General features: G+C 49.6%; 1 protein-coding gene across 1 annotated transcript; it reads right to left on the bottom strand.

The window, feature by feature from the left end:
• Positions 1 to 648: 648 nt before the first annotated feature.
• Positions 649 to 6,409, bottom strand: Ybx2 (Y-box binding protein 2). Its single transcript, XM_021176418.1, has 9 exons — positions 5,963 to 6,409; positions 5,249 to 5,312; positions 3,868 to 3,901; positions 2,904 to 2,993; positions 2,075 to 2,359; positions 1,804 to 1,907; positions 1,468 to 1,645; positions 1,105 to 1,189; positions 649 to 1,020 (listed from the first exon to the last, which is right to left on the bottom strand). The coding sequence occupies exons 1-8, from the start codon at positions 6,234 to 6,236 to the stop codon at positions 1,139 to 1,141; spliced, it is 1,080 nt and encodes a 359-aa protein (XP_021032077.1). The 5' UTR covers positions 6,237 to 6,409; the 3' UTR covers positions 649 to 1,020; positions 1,105 to 1,138.
• Positions 6,410 to 17,724: the final 11,315 nt, after the last annotated feature.

Here is a 17,724-nt window from a genome sequence, read left to right as displayed (position 1 = left end):
TCCAAAAACTAGGGACTCACTGCATAGCCCAGGCTGCCTTGTAGCAAACCTCTTGCCTCGGCCTTCCAGAGAGCTGGTTTACAGGCCTGAACCCAAATGCCCTACTTTTTAAAACAATTTGTTTTCTGGAAACAGAAATGTGGCTCAGGATGAACTAGAATTAGGAATCCTGTCTCAGCTCTCTGAGCACTGGCACATCTGGCTTCCTACTTTGATTTTTATCCACTGCTTAAAGATTTACTTATTTTATATGAGTACACTGTCGCTGTCTTCAGACACCAGAAGAGGGTGTCAGATCCTGCTACAGATGGTTGTGAGCCACCATGTGGTTGCTGGGAATTGAACTCAGGACCTCTGGAAGAGCAGTCAGTGCTCTTAACCACTGAGCCATCTCTCCAGCCCTTATCCACTGCTTAAATGAACAGTAAGTGGTTTGTAAACTGTATTTACAAGTGCCCAGGCACTGCCGAGACCTCACCCTCAGTTATGGACCCAGTTACTCTTGGTGAAAGGGCTCATGTCACAACTGAATAGCTAGGGGACTGGAGAGCAAGGAAGTACTAGCAGGCCCTGCCCAGTGTTCGGGTCTCAGCCCCGCCAGTGAGTCTTCCTCCTCAAACAGAAGAGCCAGAGACCAGGACAACAAGGAAGCCTGCTTTTGTTTTTACTGGAGGCTCAGGTGGCACATGACAGTTCATAAAATGGCTTCAGAGGTGTTGGGGGGAGGTCGAAGGGAAACAAAAAATAAATGGGTGGGGAAGAAAAACAATCAGGAGGAGGTATGAGCTGGCTGGTTCCTTCTCAGCCTGACTAGGGAGGGAGGTGATGCCTCGGAACAATAAGGATGGATCCCTTCCTTCAACCCATGCTAGGGGAGAGGGGGAAAAAAGAGAAAAAAGCCAAAGGCTGGTGCTTTGGCCCTCCTGAGTCTCAAGGGAAAAGCCGATGTTTTGATGTCATGAATTATGGGAAAGCGGGGAGGGGGATGCTGGGTAGAGTCAGTTGGAAACTGGCAGATACCTAAGAGAGAGAGAGAGAGACCAATCATAAGGGTCACTTGGCAGAATCCAACCCCTGCCCCGGCTCTTGGGGGATAGCACTCACCAGATGGTAGCTCTGGGTGTCCTCTGAGTTGGAATCACTCCAGTATGGTGGTGGGGGGGTCCCCACTGTTGATAGGCGCGGAGGTCTGAGGAGCAGTGGTGAACTGAGAGTTACTTGTTTACAGACCCCTACTTCAACCTTTTCTTAACGTTCCTCTTCTCATCCCTTCCAACCAGTTCTCACACTTCACAGCCCAGAGATGGGCATGGGCATGGGACATGCAAAGGCACCCTGGGCTTGACTTGCCTGCGCAGGGGTTTCCTGGTGAGTAATGCCAGCCAGGGGTGGGCCAGGCAGGATGCCAGAGGGACAGGAACAAGGAAAGTAGAGGTGCAAAAGGACAGGAAGTACCAAGACCCTCACCTCTGCGGCTATAGGCTGCCGGGGGCCAGGGGGCTGCTGCCGACGCCGCTGGAAGTAGGGACGGTTTCGTGGACGCTGGGGCTCAGGCCGGGAGCCATCAGTGGGGCCTTGGCTGGGTTTGGTCTCTCCATCCCCACCTTCTGTGGTAGGCTGTTGGGGTGGCCTGGGGCGGAAAGGCCTAGAAAGAGAAACAAGCTGACAGGATCAGGGAACTGGGCAGACTCCCTTCCCAGGATTCCCTGGTTTGTCCCCATCTGTTCCAGGCTCTAGAACTTTTGTCATTTCACACAGGCCCAACCCTGGACCCTGAAGGGGAAGACAAAACAACAGTCTTACCTTCGGTACCTGGGCCGGAATCTGGGTGGGGGCACCCGTTCATCTCCCTGCTGTTGGTCACCCTCCAATGGTGCTGTCTCCTTGGGTTCTACCCCATCAGAGCCCTGGGAATACACAAAGGCCTAGGTGGGCTGTGGAACTCCTGATGTCTTTGGAGCTTCCTTGCTCTTAGTTCTACTTCCTGTGAGGACCACAGTCTCTGCCCTCACAACTCCCCAACTTCTTTTCATAATGTAAGAGAACTAGCCCCAGGCTGCAACTCTCCTCTCACCTCTATGGGCTGTTGCTGGTTGGGGGGCCGAGGGCCTCGCACAAACCGCCTTCGATAGAAGAAGGGTGGTGGGCGCCGTCGTCTAGGTCGCTGCCCTGAGTCCTCTGCCCGCTCCCCTTCGCTGCCAGGTTCTGTCCCACCTGAGGGAGCCTCTGCCACCATAGGTGGTGGGGCAGCTGGGCGAGGCCGAGGAATGAATCTCCGGAACCTACGTCGATTGGGGGCATAGCGGCTGCCCTTCACTGGTACCCCCCCAGGCCCAGTGACATTAGCAGCTTCTGCACCCTGGGGAGGTAGAAGGGGAGCAATCAGAACCTGTTCTGACAACACACACACACAGCACTTACAAACCTGCCAGATCACTGGTGCCCCACTTCTTCAGGCCCAAGTCCTCTACCCTATCACTCCTCAAAACCACTCCTCCTTTGTCCCCTCCCCCAAGGGGCAGCAGAAAGAGTTTGTACCCATCTGAGAAGAAACAACTTGTCCTTAGAAATAACTGCCACATTCCCCCCAGAGTGTAAAGACAGGACAGGATGAGATAGAGAGAGCCACTGTCCCTCCTTCATTCCAGAGGACTGACTGAGGGTCCTGTTAGGGCTGGGGTCCCGTGTAGAAAACAGACATGGAAGTGCTTGGTGAACTAAAGAGAAGAAACCCACATGTTACTGGCTGGTGACAGGGATGGGTTCTTTAGGACATGTCCTAGAGCAGCTCTAGCGTTCACAGCCAGAGGCAGAGCTGGTCCCAGGAGGGCCAGAGCTTCCGCTGACCTCCAGGCCACCCTCCCACAGTTCTGGCCAACTCCACCCCACAGCAGCTCCCAAACCTTCTCTCCTTCCACGACATCAAACTCCACAGTCTCCCCATCTCCAACACTCCGCAGAAACTTCCTGGGGTTGTTTCTCTTAATAGCTGTCTGGTTGGGGGGAAAAGTCATGAGAAAAGTGAGGGCAGCAAAGCCAGGATTCCTTGGACTAGCTTCAGCCTCCACCCAACTCCACTCTTGGTGACATTTTATTGGAGTCTAGGGCTGGAGGGCAGAGCATGAAAATGGTCAAAGGGGGAGGGGGAGGGCCTGGAGCACAGCTCCACAGTGCCACAAGACAGAAATATATTAGTAGGGCAAAGTCAAGAGCTAGAGGTCTGAGGGAGCCACTATCCCCAAGATGTCCTCCCTCCCCCTGTACCCCTCAAGGACTTCAAGACATGGAGGCAGTAGGAATTCAAGAGCAAAACAAAGGCTGAAGAACATCTCAAGTTGTAAAGTGGGTGAAACGTACTGTGCTTCTTACCTCGATCCCACTGAGCACTTCCACCACAGCAGTGGTTCTCAAACTAGCATCAGAATCACCTGGGAGCGGGTTAAACAGAGTGCCCGGGCCGGCCCCGCCCCGCCCCAGGCGGAATAATTCAGTGGCTTGGGGCGGGGCCTGAGGATTCAGGTGATGCTGCTGCTGGCCCACAGAACACACTGAGACTCACTGCACCCAAGTGTCTCTTGGCCTTTCCCTCAGAAAATTGCCTGATTCCTTCCTGTGGTGTTAACAGGACCCAGGAGGTGGTGGGCATGCCATGCCCTGAGGGCAGCACACACACCTCTGACAGCTGTTTAGCAACTCAATGAAAGTTGGGTTAATGGTGGTCATACAGGCACCTGAGGCAGCTGGGAAGCCAGCTATGGGCAGGCTATTGTGAAGAGCCAGAGAAATACATTGTGTGCAGCTAGGGGTTATGGCAAAGGCTTCCAGAGAGGGAGAAGCCTCCCCTCAGAAAGCCAGCCTAGCTCTTACCTGGTGAACAAAGACATCCTCCTTGGTGTCATTCCTGCAGAACAGGATGGGTTGTTAAGAGGGTGATGGGCAAGGCACTCAGTTCCACCGAGGCCTCCCTAGCTGCCCATCCCCAAGATGGGCCCAGCCTCTCCACTATCCCAGTTCCTGGGGGTATGATGGGACCCTGGGAGCAAGAACAGCAAGCCACCAGGGCTCCAAAAGCTGGTACAAAGAGAAGCCCACTGTAAATCCACAGTGAGGGACTTGGACTTCCTAAGAAAAGGTAGGAGGTGGTGGTAAAGGCACCTTGAAGGAACCAGGACAGTGTCACCTTCTACCCCAGAGGCACCTCAGAACCTGCTGGTGCCAAGTCCAACTGTCCCTGGCCAATGTTCCCTTCTCCCTCCAACCCCTGTTGGGGTTGGAAAATTCCACAGGCTCCTTCCATGTTCAAGGAGGGAGAAAGCAGGGACAGGGGTATACAACTGTGAGAAGAGAGCACACATTAGGAGCGTTCTGCAAACAGACACAAAGCCTTAGCCGCCCTTAGCCTGGAGAACCACAAGCTCTCCACACAAGCTGAACAAGGGCGAAAGGACATACACTCAGTCTCTGTCACCACCTTGCCTATGACTCTGGTTTAGTCCCAGGACAGGGAAGAGGAGGACTCCTTGCAGGAAGCTGCCTTCCCTAGAACAAATGTTCTAGTTTTAAAGAACTTGGATCTGCACAAAGGTCAGCCTGTAAAGAGGGAACTGAGGCTCCCAGGAGGGCTTGGCTGGGCAGGGTGCCTGAGCAGGGGAAGGCCAGAGTAGAGGGGGGCCTGGCTCTACTAGGCCAGAATCTGCTCCAGCCTCTCCCAGAGCATGGAAGGGGTGGGGCTGCAGCTGAAGCAAAGCCTTCTCAGCCTGGGCAGGCACTCTCTTGCTCCACACACACCAGCTTCAGTTCTATCCTTTAGGGGTGGGTGGTGCGTGGTTCAAATGAGCCACAGCTCTTTAAGGGATAGAAGTTGTGAGGGTGCCAGTAGTGCTGCCCTAAACCAGGAAATCCGTGAGGACTCCAACCAGGAGCCCCAAACATTCTACCCCAAAGGCACACAGCATGCTAAAAATAATGCAGCAACTCCAGAAGGTGAGACAGAGGAGCTGGGAAGGTCAGGGGCAGGTTTGCCAAGTTCCTGGATCATTAAACCTCTGCTGCCCTTGAAGATGTTGGTGCAGCCTCTTCTTGCCAGTAAGCATACATTTGTGCTGTGGTTAAAGACTTTCAACTAGCCTCAGCTGGACATCACAACCATGTGCCTTGGCAGGGATAGAGATGAAATAAGGTGTCCAATCCCACAGGTCAGTTCGGAAAAAGACACCCGTTCCTCCCCCTCCCTGGGTTCCTCGGATACCTGTTGATGAATCCGTAACCATTCCGGACGTTGAACCATTTGACTGTGCCCAGGACTTGGATTGCTGCCAGGCAGAGATGCAGTGGGGATAGTAAGATGGGGGAAGAGACGGGAGTTGGGCTGAGTTTTGAGAGAAAACTAAACTAAAACCTAACCTGCCTCCCTAATAAGCTGCGAGTCAACCAGGCTTCTCTGGAAGTGTCAAAGCACTCTTAACCCTCGTTCTAAGTGGAAAAACACACAGGGGGTGGTTCAGGCTCTCAAACCCACGTTCCTCACATCCTATGGAGTTCAGGTCTTTCACCTAGAACCCGGTACTCACCTGGTCCACCCTCAGGGTCAAAACTCAACAGCCGTTCTAGCCCTCCTAAATTTAAGAGACCCCATCCACCTGCCTCCCAAGTTCAGAGGTTTACCTAACAAGAACCGGAGTCAACTACACCAAGTATCCCGCAAACAGGGGTGTTGGCCAGACCCGGAGGTTTTTATTTTCCTACCCAAAGCCTTAGCTGAACCTGCCTGCCCCGCCCTCCGGCTCATGAAGGTGCGGCAAGATTTCCCTCCAGCGGAATCCACTAATAGTTTATTCGGCAGCTCCGGGACTAGTTATGATTAGTCCTTCGGGCCAGGCCTACCTTCGGCTTTCCAGACCCCGCTGCCCCTCCCCCAGCCCGCCGACCCTGAGAGCCGCCCTAGCGCGTGCCCCCCCCTCACCCAGCACCGGCTTGTCCGCCTGACTCCGGGCCGGGGGCGCGGGAGTCCCCGAGGCCGCCGTCGCCTGGTTGCCAGGGGTGCGAGGGCCGGGAGCTGAGGGGGTCCCAGCAGCGGGGCCAGAGGCGGCTCCGCCCCCGCCGCCCGCCCCGCCGCCTGCTTTCTGCGGCTCTCCCGCGGGCACCGGTACCACCACCGCTACCACCCCCGCCGCCGTCGCGGGCACCGTCGCCGCGGGGGCCGCTGTCGCCACCACTGACGCCTCCGCCTCGCTCATCCCGCCGGGTCCAGTACCGGCCCCCGCCGCCACCGCCTCCTCCGCCGCTGCCACCACCACCACCCCGGCCCCTCCCCCCGGCTCGCGGACCGGCCACCCGGCTCGGTCCTCGCGCCCCGAGCCTCGCCCGCACGCCTGCCGCGGGCCCTGAGCCGAGGCCAATCGCAGTCGGCTGAAGCGGCGCGCTCAGGTCCCGCCTCCCAGCCGCGGGCCAATCGTAGCCGCGCAGCCCCCCAGGCCCGCACGCCAGCCCCGCCTCCCGGACTCGGCTCTGAAGCTGCGGCCCCCTCCCGCAACTCCGTATGTACACCTGAGCCCCGCCTCCCCGCCGCCACGTGATGCCCTCGGCTCAGCCCATTGGCTAATGGCTCATTTCCCCTCCCCCTCCGCCCCTTTCCACCGGCCGCGGGAAATCAAACCGGCTGGTGGCGCCTCAACGGCCACCTGGTTTCTGCGCGCAAGGCAGGGCCGGGGCGAGCCTCCGAGGTTGCCCCTGACGACCCGGGTGGGGGTAGCGGCCGGCAGCCGCGGTTCTGCAGTGAGGGGGGCTCGCTGACCTCCACTCTTCAGACGGTCGGTGCCCGAACTCTCCACCCACTACCGCCCTGGGTACCTTCCCGCACAGAACGTCCACGCACACTCCAGGGCAGGCACAGTGGCTGTCACAAGCAGAAACCTCTCGTTTTTATGTTTTTGGGGTTTTGAAACAAGGTCTGTGTAGCACAGCCTGGCCTTGAGCTCCTGATCCTCTTGCTTTCGCCTCCCCAGAGCAGCCTTACTGAGTTCGAAGTCAGCTTGGGACATATAGTGAGTTCCAGGACAGTTTGGGCTACAGTGAGAGGCAATGTCTCAAGAAATGAGAAAAAAAGAAACAAAGCAACGTTTACAGATTTAGAACAAAGCGCAGCACTTTTCTTAGTTTTAATAAAATATCCATACATGTAGCCAACACCCTAAGATACCTTCTTTATAGGTTATGTATGGTAGATAGCACCTGTAATTCCAGCATTCTGAAAGCCAAGGCAGGAAGATCCACTAGTTGAGGCCAGGCAGAGCTCATGTGTTAAACAAGCAAACTAAAGGACGTTATTTTTGCTCCAGGAAAGTCCTTTTAAGCCTCCTCTGGCCTCCTGACCCTCTTGCCGCAGTTCTGGCGTCTCCCATCGAGTACGTCAGATTTTCTTAAGTTCAGGATTGCAGGACCAGCTTTGTACAAGCAGTTTGCTTAAAACTTGCCATCTTTGCGTCTCCGGGCCCGGGGTGGAGGAGTGTCTTTTAAAGTATCAACTAACCTATCTTATCGTGACTTTTTAAAAAATATGAAATGGTTTTGATCCTTTATTTCCTTTAATGTTCTGAACACACATTAGGCAGTAAACGCCACAGCAGTAAGACTTTTGTCTCGGCACCTGGAACAACGCATCATCGATCAGAATAAGTGTTGGTTCCCAATCTGCAGACGGCTCTAAGTCACTTTTTCCGAGGGCCGCCTCCTTCACATGAGAGGACATGAGCGACACTAAACAGAGATCTTTTTTATCTGGTACAGCACCCCCTGGGAGTAGCACGAGTGAGCCGCTGTGCTGGTCCGGGCTCCCCAAGTGCGCTCTGGCGGTGCCCGCTACGCGGACAGCCCGGTATGATCTCTCTCCCTGTCCCAGCGCGCCCTCTGCTGGCCTCTCCTGGGGTCCACCTAGTCATAATTCCAACAGCAAATTTGCCCACTGCGCCCCTCTGGTCCTTTCAGAGTTGAGGATTGGGATTTTTAGGGCATCAGGCAGAGTGAATACAAAAAGAGAAGAGACAAGAAAAGAACCAAGTCTCCAGGGAGGCAATAGGTGCGCAGAAATGACCGCTTCCTTATACTGTTAAAGCTTCTAACTCTAACCCTGACCCCGAAAAGAGAGAGATCCTAGTTAAGGAACGCAATCTCACTGCTGCAACAGAAGACTCAGAAAGGTGTCAAAGGTACAGAGGAGTTCAGATGTGGGCTGAATAATGAGTTGGAGAATGAGAGGAAGCCCACAAGCAGAGGTGAGCCCTTTTTGTATTAAGATTAAGAAACTGGGGGCTGGCGAGATGGCTCAGTGGGTAGGAGCACTGACTGCTCTTCCAACAGTCCTGAGTTCAAATCCCAGCAACCACATGGTGGCTCACAACCACCCATAAAACCACCCATAATGAGATCTGATGCCCTCTTCTGGTGTGTCTGAAGACAGCTACAGTGTACTTATGTATAATAATAAATAAATCTGCCGGGCGGTGGTGGCGTTGCACGCCTTTAATCCCAGCACTTGGGAGGCAGAGGCAGGCGGATTTCTGAGTTCGAAGCCAGCCTGGTCTACAAAGTGAGTTCCAGGACAATCAGGGCTACACAGAGAAACCCTGTCTCAAAAAACCAAAACCAAACCAAAACAAACAAAACCCAAAAAACCACAAAAAACAAATAATAAATAAATCTTTTTAAATTTTTTTTAATTTTTAATATTTTTATTACATATTTTCCTCAATTACATTTCCAATGCTATCCCAAAAGTCTCCCGTACCCCCCCCCCCACTTCCCTACCCACCCATTCCCATTCTTTTGGCCCTGTAAAAAAATTTTTAAAAAAGAAAAGAAACTGGCAAAAACCGGAGATATCGATCAGTTGGTAGAACTCTTGACTATCATTCAGAGAGCCCTGAATTTTGGCAGCTAGAGAGTTGGTTCAGGTTAAGAGCACCAGCTGCCCTTGCAGAGGACCTAGTTTTCCTAGCACATATGGTGGCTCTCAAGCATCTATATAAATCTCCAGTTTCAAGAGATCTGACCTTATACTGACCTCTTTGGAAACCACCCATCTGCATGATGCGCATACATACATGTAGGGGAAACACCCATTAAAAATAAATCTTAAAATAAATTTGTATTTGTGTGTGTGTGTGAGGGGGGGATTCTCAATGTAGCATTTGCTGTCTTAGAACTTGCTCTGCAGACCACACAGAGATCCGCCTCCCTCTGCTTCCCAAGTGCTGGGATTTAAGGCATGAATCACCACTGCCCAGTTTCTAAAACTATTTTTATTTATTTTGGTTTTTCAAGACAGGGTTTCTCTGTATAGCCCTGGCTGTCCTGGAACTCACTTTGTAGACCAGGCTGGCCTCGAACTCAGAAATCCGCCTGCCTCTGCCTCCTGAGTGCTGGGATTAAAGGCGTGAGCCACCATGCCCGGCTCTTGCCCATTTTTTACATTTTTTTTCTTCTGAAGACTGGGTCTCATTAAGTTGCTCAAGTTGGCCTTTAACTCTTTCTGAAACTAGGTAGAACTTGACCTTTTGACCTTCCTGCCTCAGGTACTGAGTGAGTTCCTAGGCTTTCCCAACCCTTACCCCTTCCACAACCCAAGCTCCCTGCCCATTCAGCTTGTTCTCCCCCAGTCTCACATCTCTAGCGTCCTCAGGCCTAGCTGTGCTCTCCCATCTCTTATTTGTTGTCGTATTTAGTCTCTGGCTCTGCTGATGACTTTATATTTATTAGCTAGGCTTAGTGGCACACACCTTCAAGCCCAGCATTCAAAAGGCACAAGCAAATGGATCTCTGTGAGTTTGAGGCCAGGCTGGTATACATCGTGAGTTCTAGGAAAACCAGAGTTATATGGAAAGACCCTGCCTAAAAAAACAAAACAAAACAAAACACATTTATTAGGGGCTGGAGAGATGGCTCAGTATTTAAGAGTGCTTGCTGCTCTTGTTAAAACAAAACAAAACAACAACAACAACCCATGGATTTGGTTTGCAGCATCCACACGGTAGCCCATAAGCATCTCTAACTCAGGTTCCAGGGGATCTGTCACCCTCTATTGATGTCCTCAGGCCCTGCAAGCAGGTAATGCACTTGCATACTTGCAGGCAAAATGCAACTTTATTTTATTCTTGGTCTTTTTTAAAATATTTATTTATTTATTTAATGTAAGTACACTGTAGCTGTCTTCAGACACTCCAGAAGAGAGCATCAGATTTCGTTACAGATGGTTGTGAGCCACCATGTGGTTGCTGGGATTTGAACTCAGGACCTATGGAAGAGGAGTCGGTGCTCTTAACCGCTGAGCCATCTCACCAGCCCCTTACTCTTGGTCTTTTGAGGCAGGCTGTCTCTGTGTAACAGAGCCCTGGCTACCCTGGACTAATTTTGTAGACCATGCCGGCTTGAACTCACAGAGATCTACCTGCCTCAGCCTCCCAAGTGCTGGGATTTAAGGCGTGCTCCACCATGCCCTTGCTGTAGTTCTTTTTCTAAATTACACTTGCTTACTGGAGGAACACATGCCAGAGTACATGCAGAGATCAGACGGTGACTTTCAGGAATCAGCTCGTTCCTTTCACCTCGTGAGTCCTGTGAGAAAGACTCAGGTGGTCAGGCTTTGTAGTAAATGCCCTGACCTGACCAGCTTACTGGCTCCAAGCACCCACTTTCTGATGGCTCTCAAACCTGTGTCTTTCATCCTGAGTCCTCCCCATCTCCAAAAGACCCCGAGACAAGCTAAAGCTCCCCTCTCACTGAATTAGGTTCCCAGCACGTGACCACAAACACCCACTCCTGGTTGCTCCTCCCAGCATGTGACCACAAACACCCACTCCTGGTTGCTCCTCCGAGCCTCGCATTTAGAACACTCTCCTCTGGATGCCAAGGCTTAGCAAAGCACAAGGGAAGCTTGGTGGCATTTATTTAAAATATTTCAGTGATTAAGAAGTTGGGCCGGGGGGCTGGTGAGATGGCTCAGTGGGTAAGAGCACCCGACTGCTCTTCCGAAGGTCCAGAGTTCAAATCCCAGCAACCACATGGTGGCTCACAACCATCCGTAATGAGATCTGGCGCCCTCTTCTGGAGTATCTGAATAAAATAAATAAATCTTTAAAAAAAAAAAAGAAGTTGGGCCGGGCCGGGTGTGGTGGCGCACACCTTTAATCCCAGCACTTGGGAGGCAGAGGCAGGAGGATTTCTGAGTTCGAGGCTAGCCTGGTCTACAGAGTGAGTTCCAGGACAGCTAGGGCTACACAGAGAACCAAGAAAGAAAAAAGAAGGAGGAGGAAAGAAGAAGAAGGAGGAGGAGGAGGAGGAAAGAAGAAGAAGGAGGAGGAGGAGGAGGAAAGAAGAAGAAGGAGGAGGAGGAGGAGGAGGAAAGAAGAAGAAGAAGAAGAAGAAGAAGAAGAAGAAGAAGAAGAAGAAGAAGAAGAAGAAGAAGAAGAAGAAGAAGAAGAAAAGAAGAAGCTGGCGTCACTTCCATCCCCTCATAGCACAAACTTCAGCTACCTTCCTTTCCAACCTGCCTTTTGTTGCCTAAATGGGAATAGCTAAGATGGCATCTTGCTATGTAGCTCTTCTTGGCCTGGGACTCAGTATCCAGGACTCAGGCTAGTCTTCATCTGGTGGAGCTCCTTCTGACCCTGCCTCCCAAATTCTGGGGATAAAGTCATGCTCGACCTACCCTCCCAGGCTCTCTTTCCTCTCTTTCAATGGCTGCCATCTCCTGTCTTAGGTGGCTGGATTGGCACATACCTTGACCTCTGTCATTTCCTCTTCCACTCCCTCCCTCCCACTCACTTCTTAGCTGCCTTCCCTGGAACTGTGAGCAGTCTGCCAAGGCCTTCCCCTTTCTCTACCCACCTCCACTTCCTCCCCTCTGTTACATCTGATGCCCTTACTTAACTTCCTCTTTCTTGGGACCTGTGCCCCATATTTCTAACTAGTAGTAATACATAATAGAAATTCATTCCACACCATCCTAGAAGGCCAAAACCAAGGCTGTTAGAGGTGCTAGGTTCTGCTTCCAAGCAGAATCCTTTATTTTTAAAGGTTTATTTATTTTATGGAAGAGTGCTCTATCTGCACTTACATCCCCATGTTAGAAGAGGGCGTCAGATCTCATGGCAGATGGTTGTGAGCCACCATGTGGTTGCTGGGAATTGAACTCAGGACCTCTGGAAGAACAAACAGTGCTCTTAACCACTGAGCCATCTCTCCAGCCCATTGTTTTTTTTTTTTTTAATTAATTAATTAAACATTCTGTGTTTGAGTGTTTTGCCTATGAGTATGCCTGTGTACTATGTACATGTAGTGCCAAAAGAGGGTGCCTGGTCCCCTGGTACTAGAATTACAGCCTATCGTGAGCCACCATGCGGGTGCTGGGAACCAAACCAGGTCCTCTGCAAGAGCAGCAAGTGCTTATAACCTCTCTCCAGCCCACTCTTGGGTCTCACTATGCAGCTGCTGGCTGAACTCGGTCGCCCAGGCTGGCCTCAAAGCAGGAAGAACCTAGCTGGGCAGTGGTGGCGCACAACTTTAATCCCAGCACTCAGGAGGCAGAGGCAGGCAGATTTCTGAGTTCGAGGCCAGCCTGGCCTACCGAGTGAGTTCCAGGACAGCCAGGGCTATACAGAGAAACCCTGTCTCGAAAAAACAAACAAACAAACGGAATAACAACAACAACAACAACAAAAAAGCAGGAAGAACCAGAACTGCTGTGCCTGCCTCCCAGTACTGAAACGGGCCACTTCACCTTGCTGAATTGTGGTTTGTTTTTTTCCTCCAATGAGATGTCTTGAGCACTGTCCTCACATGACAGAGAGAATTGAAGGGCCCCGATGCTTCTAAGCCTGTTCTCCACAGCTTTACAAATCAATTCATTCATGATGTCAGAGAAGAAGAATCAGTGTGCCAGGTGCTCACCATGCCCCTTGGTGAGTTTGGATGCTTTAGGTTATCTGGAAAGAGATTACTATGGAAATTATCTTCTCTTCCTCCCCCCCCCCAGTGTTAGAGATCAACCCAAGGCCTCAATATGTTGAACAAATGCATTACTGCTGAGGTACATTCAGATACCAGTTTGTGTCTGGCTGATTGGTTTGGGCTCTTAATTTTTGTTGTTTTTGTTTGATTTATTAATTGTTTTTTTTTTCTAATTTTATGCACATGGCTGTTTTGCCTCCATGTATGTCTGTGCACCACATTGTGTCTGTTGCTTTCTGAGTCCTGCAGAGAATATCAGGTCAGAACTAGAGTTGCGGACGGGCATGAGCCACCACTGGAATTGGTCCAGGTCCTCTGAAAGAGCAGCCAGTATTCTTAACCTTTGAGACATCTCTTTAGGCCCTTTTTGCTCTTGTTTTTTTAAACATGTACTGTGTGTGTGTGTGTGTGTGTGTGTGTGTGTGTGTCACGGTGATGGAGATTTAAGAGGACAGCTTGCATTTGTGAGTTCTGGGGTTACAATGCAGGCTTTGTGGCAAATAGCTTAACCACTGAGCTGTCGCTTCAGCCCTATTTGTATTTTTATTTTTTTAGATTTATTTTATTTACTTATTTTTGTGTGTATGGGTGCTTTGCCTACATGTCTATCTGTGCACTGTGTGTGCATTCCCAGGGGAGGCCAGAAGAAGATGTTGGATAGTTTGGAAGTGAACTCTTGTGAGTCACCTTGTGGGTGCTGGAAATTGAACCTAGGCCCTCTGGAAGAGCAGCTAGTGATTTTGACCACTCAGACATCTCTGCAACCCTGGTTTTGTTTTTGACACCAGGGTCCCATATAGCCCAGACTTGCTGGTTTGGACTCCGAATTCTCCTTCTTACTCCTCTCAAGAGCTTAGATTGTAGAAAAGCAAACCAGCCCTAGCCAAGATTTGTTTGTTTGTTTGTTTGTTTGTTTGTTTGTTTGTTTGTTTGAGACAGGGTTTCTCTGTGTAGCCCTCCTGGAACTCACTCATTCTGTAGACCAGACTGGCCTAGAACTCAGAAATCTGCCTGCCTCTGCCTCCTGAGTGCTGGGATTAAAGGCGTGTGCCACCAGGCCTGGCTAAGATTTGCTTTTTTAAGGTTTTATTCTACGTATTTGTGCATGGACTGCCTCCACTTCCATCCACACCGTTACATGGAGCTGACTAGGAGCTGAGTTTTATCTCTTTCAGCTCAGGCGTCCTCCTAAGCTGACAGCTGGAAAGCTCCAGGGCCCCTGCCTCACTCAAGGCCACTGCCTCATTTGACCAGAGACTTGTGTCTCTGTCTTAGAGTCTCACTATCTCTACATCCTATCTCTCCCTCCTTCTCACATCCATCTATTTCCCCCATCCTCCCTGCCCCTGCCTGTTCACACCACTGCTGTCACTCCTCTGTAAGACAGCAGCTGCTTATGCCCTTGCCCCCCTGAAAGATCACCCCAGGTTCTTTTGTTTTGTTTTGTTTTGTTTTTCAGTGAAGCAGCTATTACTACTATGTTCCAATGTCATAATTGTCTCATTAGTAGTTGATATTTTCAAGTTCATATTTTGTCTCCTTATGGCACTAGGGGGTTGAACCAAGGGCCTTAGGCTTGCTAAGCAAGCCTTCTACCACTGAGACTCATATCAAGAGCGTCCAATCCATGGGCTTGTTGGTCTCATATGACCCAGGGTAGATGTGAGTGCATTCAAGCACAAAATTGTAGACGTAAAGGCCAACAGTGGTGGTCCACACTTTCATCCCAGCACTTGGGAAGCAGAGGCAGGTGGATCTTTGAGTTTGAGACCAGTCTGGTCTACAGAAAAAGTTCCAGGATAGCCAGGGCTACAAAGAGAAACCTTGTCTACACAACAAACAAATAAAGTTACAACCCAGATGGATTCTGTTATACAACCTAGTTATGTAGCAACATATTTAATAACAACAGTAACAACAAAATGTTTACTGATGGCAAGTTTATTTTTTTAAGATTTATTTATTTATTTTATGTATATGAGTACGCTGTAGCAGTTTTCAGACTCACCAGAAGAGGGCCACCATATACATATACTAAATGCATATACATATTAACCATGCACACACCACACACACACATGTACACCACACACATATACATATGCACACCACACACCACCCATAAATACACCACACGCATACATGTACACCACATATACATCACATGCATATACCACACACCACAAACATGCTCACACACACTGCACACACTATACACACATCTCACAACTAAATCAGGAAATGTATACAAAACAGTAAAAGGATGTGTTTGGATGATTTTCTTTGTCCATTGTCAGCCGTATCTAATATAGTTACTTAATCAGGCTCATGGGTGAAAAGAGGGACTTGTAAAATCAATCGAAGAAGCTGGGTGGTTGTGTCAAATGCCTTTGTTCCCTGCACCCTGGAAGCAGAGACAGCGGATGTCTGAGTTTGAGGCCAGCCTGGTATACAGAGTGATTTCTGGGACAACCAGGGCTACTCAGAGAAACCCTGTCTTGAAAAACAAACAAACAACAAAAAAGAAGACAATGAAGCAATTGCTACACCTTAAGTTTAGTTTAGTGCTTTTTAGTTTAGTATTATTACATAGTACATTAAAAAGGTTTCATGTGGTGCTGGGCGTGGTGGCCCACGCCTTTAATCCCAGCACTTGGGAGGCAGAGGCAGAGGCAGGTAGATTTCTGAGTTCCAGGCCAGCCTGGTTTACAGAGTGAGTTCCAGGACAGCCAGGGATATACAGAGAAACCCTGTCTCGAAAACACAAAAACAAAAACAAACAAATAAACAAAAAGTTTCATGTGTAGGGCTGGAGAGATGGCTCAGCAGGTAAGAGCACTCTTCCAGAGGCCCTAAATTCAATTCCCAGCAACCATATGACAATCTATACTTGGATCTGACGCCCTCTTCTGGCATGCAGGTATATATGCAGATAGAGCACTCATACACAAAATAAATAAATCTTTAAAAAGAAAAAGAAAAACTTCATGTGTAAAAGTGTTTAAAAAATGAAAATGGGTGTGTGTGTGTGGAAAGATGGCTCTGTGGTTAAGAGCACTGGCTGTTCTTCCAAAGGACCCTGGTTCAATTCCCAGCACCCACATGGCAGTTCACAACTGTAACTCCAGTTCCAGGGGATCTGACACCTTCACACAGACATATATGTAGGCAAAACACCAATGCACATAAAAAATAAAAAGGAATCATCAAAAACATAACCAACTTAAAAAAAAAAAAAGAGCATGGTCTCACAAGTCATCAACCTGGGTGTGGATTTCCTACGGGCTGAAGATGTAACACCAATGCCAAGATGTGCACCATGGCAACATTGCTGACGTTTTGGAAGTAGATGGAGACATCAACTCATTTTCTTTCTTTTTTTAAAAAAAGATTTATTTATTTATTATATGAAAGTACACTGTAGTTGTCTTCAGACATTTCAGAAGACACATCAGATTTCATTACGGATGGTTTTGAGTCACCAGGTAGTTGCTGGGATTTGAACCTGGGACCTTAGGAAGAGCAGTCAGCGCTCTTAACCATTGAGCCATCTTGCCAGCCCAACTCATTTTCATTTACGATATCAAAACCAGACTTTTTGCCAAGTTACCAGTACCATATCATGTTTCAAATCCTAACAGTGGACCAAAGGAAACTCCCACAAGTACAAGATGAAATAAAGAGAACTCTCCTTACTGTTGTTTTGATGTTGCCATGGTGAGTCCAGCCTGGTCTGGACTCCCTTTGTAGCCTAGGACAATCATGAGCTCCTAAGCCCTTTTGGATTATAGCTGTGCACTCCAGTGCTAGCTACAATAAACAATGTTAGCCATTTTGACACATTAGTGAAACACAGTCCTGTGGGCAGTGAAACATATATAGGGTTTTTTTCTTTTTGTTTCATTCATTCATTAATTAATTCACTTTCTCTTCCTTTCTTGAAACAGTTTCTCACTATGTAGCTCTGGCTGTCCTAAAACTCTATGTAGAGCAAGCTGGCTTTGATTCCCCCCCTCCCCTCCAGACAGGGTTTCTCTGTAGCCCTGGCTGTCCTGGAACTCACTTTGTAGACCAGGCTGGCCTCAAGCTCAGAAATCCACCTGCCTCTGCCTCCCAGAGTGCTGGGATTAAAGGTGTGTGCCACCACGCCCGGCTGCAAGCTGGCTTTGAATTCACAGGGATCCACCTGCCTCTTCCTCCCAGTGCAGAGATTACAGACAGGCACCACCATGCCTAGCTCCATTCAAAATATCTGAGCATCTTTTTTCTTTCTATTTTTTATTTGGGAGATTATGATATAGTAACAACATTTCTCTCTTTCAGGTCCTCCCTCCAAACTCTTGCATGTAACCACACACTCCACTGCCCCCTCCCCAGGACCCCTGAGCATCTTTTTTCTAGGTTCCCTCTTTCCAGAGGCAACTATCCCTGGCTCCACTGTGATACCTTACCCACGGCATCACTTTTGGCAGAACTTACATTTGTAAGTAACTATTTTCTAGAATGAAGCATACTAAGAATCCAAACCAAAAGTGTGCTGAGGAGCATCATGGGAACTCAGTTACAGCTTATGTTCATGGACCTGGATGTTAATGCAGTTCCTTCCTTCCTTCCTTTTTTTTTTTTTTTTTTTTTTTTTAAGATTTATTAATTGTAAGTACACTGTAGCTGTCTTCAGACACTCCAGAAGAGGGTAGCAGATCTCATTATGGATAGTTGTGA

The sequence above is a fragment of the Mus caroli genome, chromosome 11, assembly GCF_900094665.2.
Source record: "Mus caroli chromosome 11, CAROLI_EIJ_v1.1, whole genome shotgun sequence".
Taxonomy (NCBI): domain Eukaryota; kingdom Metazoa; phylum Chordata; class Mammalia; order Rodentia; family Muridae; genus Mus; species Mus caroli.
This window is presented reverse-complemented; position numbering and strand designations above follow the sequence as displayed.